This window comes from Eurosta solidaginis, chromosome 5 (genome assembly GCF_040869045.1).
Source record: "Eurosta solidaginis isolate ZX-2024a chromosome 5, ASM4086904v1, whole genome shotgun sequence".
Classification (NCBI taxonomy): domain Eukaryota; kingdom Metazoa; phylum Arthropoda; class Insecta; order Diptera; family Tephritidae; genus Eurosta; species Eurosta solidaginis.
Genome location: NC_090323.1, coordinates 187,824,852 through 187,839,473, shown reverse-complemented (window position 1 = coordinate 187,839,473; position 14,622 = coordinate 187,824,852). Strand labels below are relative to the sequence as shown.

General features: G+C 36.6%; 2 protein-coding genes across 29 annotated transcripts in view; one reads left to right on the top strand and one right to left on the bottom strand.

Annotated features, from left to right (window-relative positions):
* Positions 1 to 14,622, bottom strand: part of LOC137251880 (supervillin-like) — a 505,292-nt gene that overhangs the window by 33,361 nt on the left and 457,309 nt on the right. The window contains exon 1 of one of the 27 annotated variants that reach the window (XM_067786817.1): positions 8,968 to 9,449. The exons of the other annotated variants lie outside the window; for them this stretch is intronic. Coding sequence (XP_067642918.1) covers positions 8,968 to 8,985 — 18 coding nt within the window. The 5' untranslated portion in view covers positions 8,986 to 9,449. Of the gene's footprint in view, positions 1 to 8,967; positions 9,450 to 14,622 lie in introns of those variants that run through there. 27 annotated transcript variants of the gene reach the window in all.
* Positions 1 to 14,622, top strand: part of LOC137251888 (threonine-rich protein) — a 372,454-nt gene that overhangs the window by 189,503 nt on the left and 168,329 nt on the right. The window lies entirely within an intron of this gene.

The following is a 14,622-nucleotide window of genomic DNA, read 5'->3' as shown; positions in this document are numbered from 1 at the left end:
TCTCTTAATCGTTGTCAAGAGAATAGGGACTTGGGTGTAATTTTTGACTCCAAACTCTCTCTTTCTAGTTGTTGCAATGGTTGGGTTCAGTAGACGTAACACCAGTGACTTTAAGGACACTATGACGTTGAAGGCACTTTATATATACTTGTCCAGAAGAGGTCTTGAATATTGCTCAATAATATGGAATCATTTCTATGAATCTAACTCCTATAAAATTGAGAAAGTTCAAACAATTTTTACAAAAATTGCTTTACGTATGCTTCCTGGCCACCGTGGTGTGATGGTAGCGTGCTCCGCCTATCACACCGTATGCCCTGGGTTCAACTCCCGGGCAAAGCAACATCAAAATTTTAGAAATAATATTTTTCAATTAGAAGAAAATTTTTCTAAGCGGGGTCGCCCCTCGGCAGTGTCTGGCAAGCGCTCCGATTGTATTTCTGCCATGAAAAGCTCTCAGTGAAAACTCATCTGCCTTGCAGATGCCGTTCGGAGTCGGCATAAAACATGTAGGTCCCGTCCGGCCAATTTGTAGGGAAAAATCAAGAGGAGCACGACGCAAATTGGAAGAGAAGCTCGGCCTTAGATCTCTTCGGAGGTTATCGCGCCTTACATTTATTTTTTTTTTTTTTTTTATGCTTCCTGGCCAGACGGCCTCCCATCATATACCAGCAGGCACAAATTGCTTGGTCTTTAGGCTTTACATGACAGAAGAACTTTTATCTCACTCATGCTTGCCTATAATGTAATAAACTTTAGTACGAATTACTCTGATTTATCTAATTTGTTCATTCCATATATTCCACTACGTGATCTTCGGCATAATAGATTATGTATCGAAATAACTCATAAAACGAATTATACTATGAATAAACCTATAACTAGGACTCTACATCTAGAAAATCGATTCATCGAAATAACACTACTATTAATTTTAATAAATATGTAAGTTTAAGCACATAGTTATCGACATGTAAGAATTGAAGTAGATTATGGCCAGAGCAAAGCATTTATCAAACACCAAAGGCATGTCTCAATTGGGTGAATACAATTTCAAGGGGTTGTATTCGCAACCCTCTCAAGGGGTTGCCAGCGCAATATATAGCTTCTCCAATCCAATTGTTAACCTCACCTAACCGTGGCGAATCCTGTTTCATTGATAGCCGACGCTCTGGCGACCACAAGTTCCTCATGGAACTAGGGGGTGGGGAGGGCGGTATGGCCTAGAAGGTTTCATGTGGTCATATAAATCGTTCCCGAGATGGTCGGGCTAGTACCTTAGTAGTGCTTTGTTACCGGAACGTACCGGAGGAGCATCAACATCGGTAATACTCCCCAAAGCCTTCGGGTAGTATCTTTATCGTTAATACAGCAACAACAAAGCATACGCGCACAAAGAAATGACTAGTAAATTCAGATTGATATTACAGACAGGTTGACTTTTTTAACAGCTGACGACTTAGCACATTTACACATCATTGCCCACCTCACGTAAAAATGAAAAATGAAAATATTTTTTTTTGTGATCGATGTATTTTGAATTCATGTTTAAAACTGCATTAAAAAACAATTTTTCAAAAAATGTGACTTAGCACATTTTCACATTAAGCTAACGATATGTGCTTATTTATAGTTAATAAATTTGCATACTAGTCTCTGTATGCCTATCTATAGGTGTATGTATGTATGTCGGTATGTTATTAGTCCTTATATGGACCGGCTTTGTTGTTTGGTTTTTTTTGGCATATTACGCCCCTCCATATCTTCTTTCTTCTTCAACGGTTCATTGAATATTGCAATCAAAACAAATCCAAAATAAAATTAAGGCTATTTGCGACATCATTTATTTCAAACAATTTTATCGTGATTTACAAGCAAATTGCAAATTGACAGCATATACATAACTACTTAGTTACATATGATAGATGTTTATATGCTATTGGCAATAGATCATACATATATGGAAATTCTGGGACCTTGAAATATTACTTGCACAAATTTAATTGTTTATTACTTTGTGTGTTGTAGTAACATATTTACATTTAATTTGTTAGCTTATATAACATATGACAGGTATCAAGGGGCAGATAACATCACACATTGTAATGCTTGAAAAAAAAAAAACGGTTTAAGAGCAAATTATGTATAACGCAAGGCGGCGCTACGACTAATTTTTGTTCGTGTGATAAAAGAGCACTTTCACTTCAGTGTGTGACAGTAAACCTGGGTGCATTTGTGAAATTTTTTGGTATGGTCAGTGTGAATGTGAGTGACGGCGAAGAAAAGTGTGTCGGGGTCATGCAAAATCTAGTTCTTAAATATGATCGCCTCTCAGCAGTGGTCAACATAATATTCGTTGGTGTTGCTGTTTTTCTAGCGATAAAGACACTCCCTGAAGATCTAGAGGAGTGTTATCGACGATTTGTGGCCCTTTGCCGGATATAGTTCTGGTACGTTCCGGTAACAATCACGATTAAGGTACAAGCCCGACCGTCTCGGGAACGATTTAATATGACCACATTGAATCTTCTAGGTCATCTCGCCCGCCATCCGCTAGTTCCATGAGGAGATTGGGGTCGCCACAACCTCGACTGCTAAAGAGAGGGCATTCGTATGTGAGTTTAACAATTGGGTTGGAGAAGCTATAAATAGCGCTGGCAACCCCTTGAAGGGTTATGCTACACAACCCTTCGAATCATTTGGGTATTTTAGTGGCCTCTTACGACAGGCATACCTGCCGTGGGTATATTTTAAGCCGCCTAACCCGCTGAGGGACACACATCCTCCGCTGGTAAAAACAAATTATTCTAAAAATATTATCTTCTATGAATACATATGTATGTGTAACTGCACAATTAGATAAAGTCACAAACTTTTTCCTTCATAAGATTCTTCTCGGGAACTGGGAGTCGATCACATTTAACGTTGCTCGATGCAAGAGCCCTCTTCTTTCTCATCCTCTTGTAACGATAAGGAACTTCCACGAAGGTTTTGAGTTTTATCGATGTGTATGGTCCTTTGTCGAATATTGATCCGGTATGTTTCCAAGCATAACGAAAATGCCGACCATTTCGAGAACAATTCGATATTGATATATTCTATTCTAAGGCAGCCAACCCAACAAACTACGTCAGTTGTGAGCGTTGCGAACAAATCTATAACATCTGCATAAGAATGCCATTAAGGCTAAATAAAACTCAAATGGGAGAATCTCTGAGATCTTTCTCGAACTAGCTTGAAGCACTTGACGGTTTATGAGCCCTGCTACCTCTATCATATGATCTACATATGCTGACAAAAAGGCGACAAGAGCAACTAAAGTCATATGCTAACCGATGGGGGGAATTCTCAATATGAACGGAGCTCAACCGTGAGAATGGCAAATCGCCTCAGATATAAACGTAATAGGTAGATATCCTATAGTATCCTTCAGTATTATCAGAAGCACTTGTTTAGTTGTACAGCCCATTTCTAAACGAAAATTCCGTGCGAGTTTTTTCCCTTCTCCCATTCCTCGTATTCTAAATAAAAATTACTTGTGAGTTTTTTCACTTCTCCCTTTCCTCCTATTCTGAAAAATGTTCGAAAAAGCGGAAACCGGTTATGGGAGAAAAGTAGGTATTATGAATGTGAGTAAGAGGGAGATTTCTCTGCCACTTCTTAGGAGGTTTTTCACTTGTTAAATTAAAGGGAATGCATCAAAATAATTAAAGAAAAATGGTTCTTTTAAGAAAGAACGCTTTTTTGTACTAATTTGTGCTAAAATATGTACATTTTAAGTCGAAAAGTATATCATAAGCAACGGAAGAGATCTTCGCATATTTGATGCAGCCATCCAGAAATTGTGCAAGGATTTTTTAAGAAGGCTTAAATAGATTTTGGCATATGACGAAAGACAAATTCAACTCGACTTGTCCGCCAGAAAATTGTTTTGCTGAATGGAAGAAGACAACTCCGACGGATTTGTGTTACCCCGCCGTCTGCTTCTTCTTATGCTCCTTTGTCGATGTTGCTGTGGCTCCAATTCATTACTTATTTCAGTGAATACCACATGAAATACAATACTGTGCATTGTTTATATTTTATTTCTTAATTTCAAACAAATTCGCAACAATAATTACACTTTTAATTTTCTTAAACAAAAATAGAAATGCGCAACAAAATTTCAATTGGCAAAACAGCTGACTTCGAAAATTCGAATTTCCTATTCCCCAATTGTTCTTCTCCATAGGAGAACAGAATTGGAGGAATTTTTCCGCGGGAATAAAAAAATCCGCGAGAACAAAATTCCGCGAGAATATTGTTATCCCGCCGTCTTCTTCTTATGCTCCTCTGTTGATGTTGCTGTGGCTCCAATTCATTACTTATTTCAGAATACCACATGAAATACAATACTGTGCATTGTTTATATTTTATTTCTTAAGTTCAAACAAATTCGCAACAATAATTACACTTTTAAATTTTTAAACAAAATAAGAAATGCGCAACGAAATTTCAATTGACAAAACAGCTGACTTCGAAATTTCGAAATTCCTATTCCCCAATTATTGTTCTCCCTAGGAGAAAAGAATTGAAGCAATTTTTCCGCGGGAATAAAAAAATCCGCGAGAACAAAATTCCGAGGGAATATTTAGAATTGGGCTGTAAATATAATTCGATACTCACAAGTACCACTGCGCTTAGCTTAAAAATATGTCGTTAATCTTTTTTTCTTTTGTTCAATGGAGATGTTCTATGGATACGTCCATGGTACCGCATCGTATTTCTCTACGGGTATGATTAAAAACTTATATTGCCTACTCACGATTTCGAGCCTGTAGCTATCGAGAGTAACGCCGATGCTAAGGCGCAATTCGCTGACGCGTTCAAAGGCATACATATTATCAATATCATCAGTGTAATATCGCAATCGCACTCTCTTGTAATAAATGAAATATTTTAGTTCTGCTTGCCTCAAAGGATTTGGAGAGCACCTTTTGCAATACTGGTGGCGTTATTGAATTTGGTGAATGTTAGTTTTCATAGAAGCACAGGGCTAAATTCATATAAAATGGTATTAGGTCATCAAAATTGATGATTCTTACTGATCTGAGAGCACTGAAAACCCTAACTGATCGGTTTTCTTATGATTTGGGCTTAGCACACTTGACTGAACTCCTGAACATCATTCATTTTCTGAGTTTTAGTGTTATTAATCCGGAATTTTTAACTCGTAATTCCTCATTGTCGGGTGGCTGAACATACATTATGTCGTCAAAGATTAAAGCATTGCTATATCTCCCGCTGTTTAGCTATAAGGTCTGAAGTCAAGTTGTTATTTCTGCATGAATTTATACGTAATTGAAATCTGTTGGCTTCCGCCAAATGTTCCGCTTAAATTGTCGTCCACTTTTCATATAAGTCAGCATCTCAATCTATTTCCATTTGTACTCGTATCTATACCATTCCCCATTGTACCCACTTATACCCGAGCGGGAACGATACGACTAATCTCTTTGTACCCATATGAGAACGAATGAAGACTAGTCCATTTTCGTATCACAAAGGAGTCAAATAGGGACTTGTCTGATTCAGATTCCGTTGTTGCAATACATTTTCATTAGTCAAAGTTCCTTACAATTGGTGCAACGCTCCTTGTCCAAAATTTGGGAGGGTTTGAGTAAAAAATATTACTGCCGGGATAAGGAATCTTGTGTTCGAAGGAAGAAGTAGAGTGGTGGAGGAGGGGCGCGGGTACTAAAAATTACTTGCAATAACAAAAACCAAATATCCCAAAATATGATTCTTTTATAATTTTTATACTCAGTTGAGCAGAGCTCACAGAGTATATTAACTTTGATTGGATAACGGTTGGTTTTACAGGTATAAAGGAATCGAGATAGATATAGACTTCCATATATCAAAATCATCAGTATCGAAAAAAAATTTGATTGAGCCATGTCCGTCCGTCCGTCCGTCTGTCCGTTAACATGCTAACTTGAGTAAATTTTGAGGTATCTTGATGAAATTTGGTATGTAGGTTCCTGGGCACTCATCTCAGATCGTTATTTAAAATGAACGATATCGGACTATAACCACGCCCACTTTTTCGATATCGAAAATTTCGAAAAACCGAAAAAGTGCGATAATTCATTATCAAAGACGGATAAAGCGATGAAACTTGGTGGGTGAGTTGAACTTATGACACAGAACAGAAAATTAGTAATATTTCGGACAGTGGGCGTGGCACCACCCACTTTTAAAAGAATGTAATTTAAAAGTTTTGCAGGCTGTAATTTGGCAGCCGTTGAAGATATCATGATGAAATTTGGCAGGAACGTTACTCCTATTACTATATGTATGCTTAATAAAAATTAGTAAAATCGGAGAACGAACACGCCCACTTAAAAAAAATTTTTTTAAGTCAAATTTTAACAAAAAATGTTATATCTTTACAGTATATAAGTAAATTATGTCAGCATTCGACTCTAGTAATGATATGGTGCAATAAAATACAAAAATAAAAGAAAATTTCAAAATGGGCGTGGCTCCGCCCTTTTTCATTTAATTTGTCTACGATACTTTAAATGCCATAAGTTGAACAAAAATGTACCAATCCTTTTGAAATTTGATAGGGGCTTAGATTCTAGGACGATAACTGTTTTCTGTGAAAAGGCCGGAATGGGGTGATGCCACGCCCAGCTTTTATACACAGTCGACCGTCTGTCCTTCCGCTCGGCCGTTAACACAACAACTTCAGAAAAAATCTATATATCTTTACTAAACTCAGTTCACGTACTTATCTGAACTCACTTTGTATTGGTGTAAAAAATGACCGAAATCCTACTATGACCACGCCCAATTTTTCGATATCGAAAGTTATGAAAAATGAAAAAAATTCCATAATTCTACACCAAATACGAAAAAAGAGATGAAACATGGTAATTGGATTGGTTTATTGACGCAAAATATAACTTCAGAAAAAAACTTTGCAAAATGGGTGTGGCACCTACCATATTAAGTAGAATGAAATGAAAAAGTTCTGCAGGACGAAATCAAAAGCCCTTGGAATCTTGGCAGGAATACTGTTCATGGTATTACATATATAGATAAATTAACGGTACCCGACTTATGATGTTCTGGGTCACCCTGGTCCACATTTGGTCAATATCTCGAAAATACATCCACCTATTGAACTAAGGCCCACGCCCTTTTAAAATACTCATTAACACCTTTCATTTGATACCCATATCGTACAAACAAATTCTAGAGTCGCCCCTGGACCACCTTTATGGTGATATCTCGAAAAGGCGTCCACCTATAGAACTAATGCCCACTCCCTTTTAAAATATTCATTAACACTTTTCATTTGATACCCATATCGTACAAACAAATTCTAGAGTCATCCCTGGTCCACCTTTATGGGGATATCTCAAAATGGCGTCCACCCATAGAACTATGGCCTACTCCCTCTTAAAATACTCTTTAATACCTTCCATTTAATACACATGTCATTCATTCATTCATTCAAAATTCTTTTAATACCAATTCACCATCGACGTGTAGATTGCGATGAATATTAAGCGCAGCAAGACCATTAAGGCGGTCTTCACTCATTGTCGATCTTAGGTAAGGCTAAAGTCCTTCGACAAAGTTCAAAACGTTGGTTCATTTCCGGCAGTCGTAACAGGCAAAACAACCATGATTCTCAAGACTTGATGTATATTGGGGAAAGCATCAGCGTTAGAAATATCAAGGGTTTCTAATGAATTATGAATCTTCATACCTTGCGATGCGCTCGCTCCACAGTTGAGCCTCACTCGTCCATATTGCTGGCAATGAGTAATGCAAAATAGGTTCATATCTCTTGAATAATTTACAATAAGACTCTATATCAAAATGTTGTGTTTTGTCAGGGAAGAGACAAGTGAAGTTAGACAAAATTTCTCTGTGTTTCAAAAATCGGTCTTGTAAATGAAAAGATCCAAGTAAGGAATATATACTGAAATTCGATGGTATTCTTCAATTTCACGCTGTAAATTCGTGCGTGCAAGTCTCGCTTTTCGAATTTCAATCTCACACTTATCACATATACACAAAGTTGCTTGAAAAATTGTTTTGAAATTTTATTCCGCACGTTTCCTCCTCAATACGAAAATGTTTCTGGCAGCATCTGCTAGCTCCACTACTTCGCCTAAATCCTGATTGACACTTTGTAGAGCGCGACTTAAAGTCATATATAACCCACTCACAATTGACATGTTTTAACCATTTATATAATTTCGTTTTTACTTCAAAATTGTTTTTATAGAAATGTTATTTCAAAGCCATATAAATCTACGGTGTTCACAACGTTCATATATTTTAAGAGTTCAAGATCAAAAACCCCGAGATACAGTTTGTAGCCATTAAATTTTAGTCTAACAAATTGCCACTATTGAGCAGTTTTAAAGTCGCTTTGACCTAAAAAAAATATTCTAAAAATTCCAAGCGATCTTTAAGCGACCGTATTAAAAACATAAATTTGTATATCATGAAATCAATTTTCCCTGGGGGTTCGAGCCCTCCCCCCCCCCCCCCCCCTGCAACCGGGCCTGCTAGAGAGGATCAATTATGCGCCATGGACAAAATAAATCAATCGGAAACCATTATCTTTAGGAACTCAGTGCACGATTTTTTGCAGGGTAACGTGAACTGCAGGCTATATTGTTATTATAAAGCCAACTTGACTCTAAGGATGTTTGAGGAGTGCTTCTTGGATGTCAGACTTAAGCCGATTCTGAATTTTGGAACTTTCAAGTAATAATATTCAAAAGTTGAGACAGCGACTACGTTAATTGGATAACAATGATTCATCGCTCAAGTACTTCAAGTGCAACCGACAAGTACCGCGGAAATGGAATATGAAAGTGATCGCAGTCGCATTGGCGCGGTTATAGTTTTATAAACTTACATACCTACTTATTTGGAGATAATACGAGTAATTACCATTTTCACCTTCTCCATCGCTAGTCATGCATGTTCCATATTAAAATAAAAACAAATCCGACAACTGAACGATACAAAAGAAATTGTTTCATTTCCTTTGAAAAAGATGATCTGATGCAAGTTGTCGTCCGGTCAAAGGTTTCGCACCTGAGCGAATACCGTCTATAAGCGGATGTTCGATTTATCTGTTTTGCACACAAGTGTTTACACAAAATATGATGCCATCAAATTAGGAAAGAACAAAACAAATTTATTTTACCGATAATACGTAGAAAAAAAAAACCATTTCGAGACGTGACAAAATGAACATTTTACAATAACTAAAAATGTATGAATTCACTGGAACGAACGCGCCGCCCTATGTTCGTTAGATCAAATTAACCAGCTTCTAAATGTATGTAGATATGATTGTATATATATTTGCACTATGTATGGTAAAAAATATTGGGCAATGTGCGCGTTTTCAAAAGCGTTTGAATGAAGTTTAGATGATCAACTGTTCGAGCGTACATTTTTGCTCACCTTTCAAAGCTGAATATTCAAGGCAAAGTACTTAGCAAATATTCAAGTACCTGCGTATGTACGAACAAAGAACATATGTATGTACATATAAATATGTGATAAGTGAGATAAATAATTAGTAAAAATTTCTCTGTTTGTTTAGAATATACATAATAACAATTTTGCAATCTCCATACAATTTTCATTATACATAAGTGGGGGCGATATTCCTGCAAACGATTGTTGGCAAAAAATTTAACAATAGAAATGCTAGATAAGATACGGAAAAAAGCTTTCACTGCAGCTGTTATCAAAATGAGTTTACGCTGAGTAAGAAGAGTAGAGCACAACCATTTGCTCACATTGAGCTTATAAAGCTTAAATACTTCTCGGAGAGTTCAGCATTTGATAAAACAAACAAAACACAAAAAAAGTGATCTTATTTTGGTACAAAACCTGTGAAGATAAGAGCAATCAGATATTTTACTAATATAGCCTAATGAATCATTATTGATAACATTTTTCAGCGCCGTTGACGCGCTGTACTATGGGCTACACGACTTGATTCGTTGAGTAAAAATCAATTTCATAAAACAAAAAAGAGATACAGAAAGAAAATGCAACATTTTAAACACTTTCATTACAGAAATGGATCAAAACGCAACAGAAACGGAGATACCAACATAATATCGATGATTGGATTTTGAAATTTTAGCAAATGGAGATATTCCGGAGTGATGGGTGGGTTATTTTCACTCGACTTTGACTCAAATTTTAAGTATTCTTTTTTTAACTGGTAATTATAGAAGTATTAACATTTTATCTCGAAAAGGCGAATATTCATTCGATACACAGCTGATCAATATACAACACGGGCGTGTAATTTACACAAAAGAATTACCACTTTCTAGGTATGACTGGTGCGACTACGAAATCATTCGGCTATGTAAGTGGCTGACTTCACTTTCCAATTTCAGACAAACTATAAATGTATTTTCAAAATTCGCTGTGCCATATGTGGCTGTGTGAATGTTATAATACAGATTTCGATGGAAATATGTGACTGCAAAATATTACTTCGCAGTAGAAAAGAAATTGAACCTAAAACTCCGTTAGAATTATTTACTTTAATAATCTCCTATAGAGAAGATGTGTTTTCCAAACTTGCAAGTGACACTTCAAATACTCTTGACTATCTCAGTATCAAATGGTAGCTGCGAACGTTCATTCAGCAAATTAAAACTGACATATTTACGATCACCGATGGGGCAAGGTCGTCTAAGTGATCTAACATTTTTAAGTGTGGGAAAAGAAAAATTTTAAATGATACATTTTGATGGGTGCGCCAAAGAAATATTTTCCCCGGGCGCAAGAAACCCGCACTACGCCACTGTAAACAGCTTAACAAAAACAGCACCAGAAAACCGGACTCAGTTGAGCAGTTACTCAAAGTCCAAATTGAATAGAAACTTTGCAGTAAAGAATGTGTTCTCCCCTCCGCTTGATGTTGATAAGGACATTTTCTGTAATTCGTTTCGAATGGCCGTCGAATTAAATACATGCGAAAAAAAATTCTTTTGAATCGAGTTCCAGAAAGGACCAAACACATTCGACTATTGCGTTGTTTTGACGCTGGTGTCACTTTGAAAGAATGCATGTTGAAGATATTCCTGCCACATCAAACGCAAATGAAAGCTCTAATTCTAATATTTTGTAATTCATAAAAGTAAATAACAAATTTTTTTACTAGGAACAAAAGATATTATTGAAAATTCGAGTTCAATACTCAGCTCCCGAGAAGCTAGCTGATGAAGAAGTGAAATTCAGAAACATGTTCCAGAAACAATCGCCGTTTGTGAACTTTGTAATTTCTCTATAATTATCACTAACAAAAACCATTGTATAAAGCAAATTGAGCCAGTCTCAACAATTACATACATATTCCGATAACAATTTAATAAAATCTATTGAAAACAGAATCGATTCGAGCAAAATACAAAAGCTAAAAGGAAAATAAGTGACAACGGCAGCAAAATGTAAGTTTTGGAATTCTTTTTTCGTTACTTTGGCGTCCCGTTGCGTTGCCGGTGGAGTGAGAACATACCCATCAAGACGTGTGTGTCCAAAGCCAGCTATTGGCCAAAACGACGCAAAAGTCGAATGTTTTTGGGCCTTAAGACAAACTTTGTTAAAAGTTAGACATTTAAGAAAAGTGGGCGTGGTCTTTAACCGATTTTGATAATCTTCACTCAGTCGATACAATTTGGAAAGGATAGTGTTTCACTGTCCTTAACGGCTTTTGATTTGTGGCTTGTGGTGCCACGCCCATATTCCAAGACTTTTTGGAATTTATATTTTGTGTCATAAAACCAATCCTCCTACCAAATTTCATTAGCTGAGCGGTATTCGTTTTTGAATTGTCTCATTTTTTTATTTTTCTAAATTTTCGATATCGAAAAAGTGTGCTGATTATCGTCCGATTAACTTTGATTGGATAACGGTTGGTTGTACAGTAGGGCGGGTCGATTTAAAAATCGCTCATTTCTCTGTGAAAATCGTATTCTAGGGATCAAAATAAGAAACCTTGCCGAAGGAACCATACCTCTAAAAAGAATTCTGATGTCCCCCAATTTGGGTCGAGCTTTTGGGTAAGGGCAAATTTTGAAAAATCCCACTTTGACCCATTTAGAGTGCTCCAATCGAGTCCAAATGTATGACCGACCCCCACTAACTTTGGGGGCCCGACTCACCGATGCCAGTGGCGGACCCCCTGGAACCCCCATGGGGGTTCACGATACAAGCATTTCAAAAAATCGCCGGTTTTGCACTTTACATGAAAAAATCAGCTAAATGGCTATGCGGTAATAAGGCCAATTGACCTTATGGCCGTTGACCTTATGTCACCGCACCATCACATTATTGCATTGCCATCGAGCCTTGATAGGTGTGCAAAGTTGCAATCAAACTTATCGCCATTCAAAGTGGTGATAAGGCCATTTGACCTTATGGCCGTTGACCTTATGTGCTAATTTCAGATAAAAAAAATATTTAAAAAAAAAAAATAATAAGTGAAGTGACCATTCCAAATCAAAAAGTTTACAATGAATCCACCATCCTCTACACCGCAAGATGAATCAACTACTTCAACAACTATCGAAAACCCAATGAGTCATATACCCAAGCATGATGTTCCAGTCCTACGTAAGCAATCAATTCAGAATTGGGTTCTCTCAAAATAACAGGATGAGGTTCTTTTACCATCCTAGTATGATACTTCTCATCAATTTTATCTATCGTTTCTTCTCTTGATTTGCTCTTGATACTTGTCAAGCAATTTATTCAATTTATTAAATACACTTTTTTCAGCATTATTTCCATACCAAGTTTTCCCAAATTGCAATCAACTTGTCTTGTACTTGAATAGTGAATGATTTATGGGAACACTTTTTTTGTTCTGTTTTAGCACGTTCGCTTAAGCAAAATTAATATCTCAAGATATCCAGATGGGTTGGTAAATTAAGATCAGTTAAATCAGTAGACACACCAAAAACAGTAACATCATGCTTGGGTATATGACTCATTGGTTTTTCGATAGTTGTTGATGTAGTTGCTCCATCTTCAGAATTCGTTTTAGAGGTATGGTTCCTTCGGCAAAGTTTCTTATTTTGATCCCTAGAATATGATTTTCACAGAGCAATGGGCGATTTTTTTGCCTCCCCACAAATCGACCCGGCCTATTGTACAGATATAAAGGAATCGAGATAGGTATAGACGTCCATATATCAAAATCATCAGTATCGAAAAAAAATTTGATTGAGCCATGTCTGTCCGTCCGTTAACACGATAACTTGAGTAAATTTTTAGGTATCTTGATGAAATTTGGTATGTAGGTTCCTGGGCATCTCATATCGCTATTTAAAATGAACGATATCGGACTATAACCACGCTCACTTTTTCGATATCGAAAATTTCGAAAAATCGAAAAAGTGCGATAATTCATTACCAAAGACGGATAAAGCGATGAAACTTGGTAGATGAGTTGAACTTATGACGCAGAATAGAAAACTTGTAAAATTTTGGACAATGGGCATGGCACCGCCCACTTTTAAAAAAAGGTAATTTAGAAGTTTTGCAAGCTGTAATTTGGCAGTCGTTGAAGATATCATGATGAAATTTGGCAGGCACGTTACTGCTATTTCTATATGTATGCTTAATAAAAATTAGCAAAATCGGAGAACGACCACGTCCACTTAAAAAAAAAATTTTTTTTAAAGTCAAATTAAAAAAAAAAAAGTTAATACCTTTACAGTATATAAGTAAATTATGTCAACATTCAACTCCAGTAATGATATGGTGCAACAAAATACAAAAATAAAAGAAATTTTCAAAATGGGCGTGGATCCGCCCTTTTTCATTTAATTCGTCTAGGATACTTTTAATGCCATAAGTCGAACAAAAATTTACCAATGCTTGTGAAATTTGGTAGGGGCTTAGATTCTAGGACGATAACGGTTTTCTGTTAAAAAGGGCGAAATCGGTTGAAGCCACGCCCAGTTTTATACACAGTCGACCGTCTTCCTTCCGCTCGGCCGTTAATACGATAACATGAGCAAAAATCGATATATCTTTACTAAACTTAGTTCACGTAATTATCTGAACTCACTTTGTATTGGTATAAAAAACTGGCCGAAATCCGACTATGAAATATCCAAAATTACGAAAAATGAAAAAAATGCCATAATTCTATACCAAATACGAAAAAGGGATTAAACGTGGTAATTGGATTGGTTTATTGACGCAAAAAAAACTTAAAAAAAAAACTTTGTAAAATAGGTGTGGCACCTTCCATATTAAGTAAAATAAAATGAAAAAGTTCTGCAGGGCAAGATCAAAAGCCCTTGGAATCTTGGCAGGAATACTGTTCGTGGTATTGCATATATATATAAATTAGCGGTACCCGACAGATGATGGTCTGGGTCACCCTGGTCCACATTTTGGTCGATATCTCGAAAACGCCTTCACATATACAACTACCACCACTCCCTTTTAAAACCCTCATTAATACTTTTAATTTGATACCCATATCGTACAAAAACATTCTAGAGTCACCCCTGGTCCACGTTTATGGTGATATCTCGAAAAGGCGACCACCTA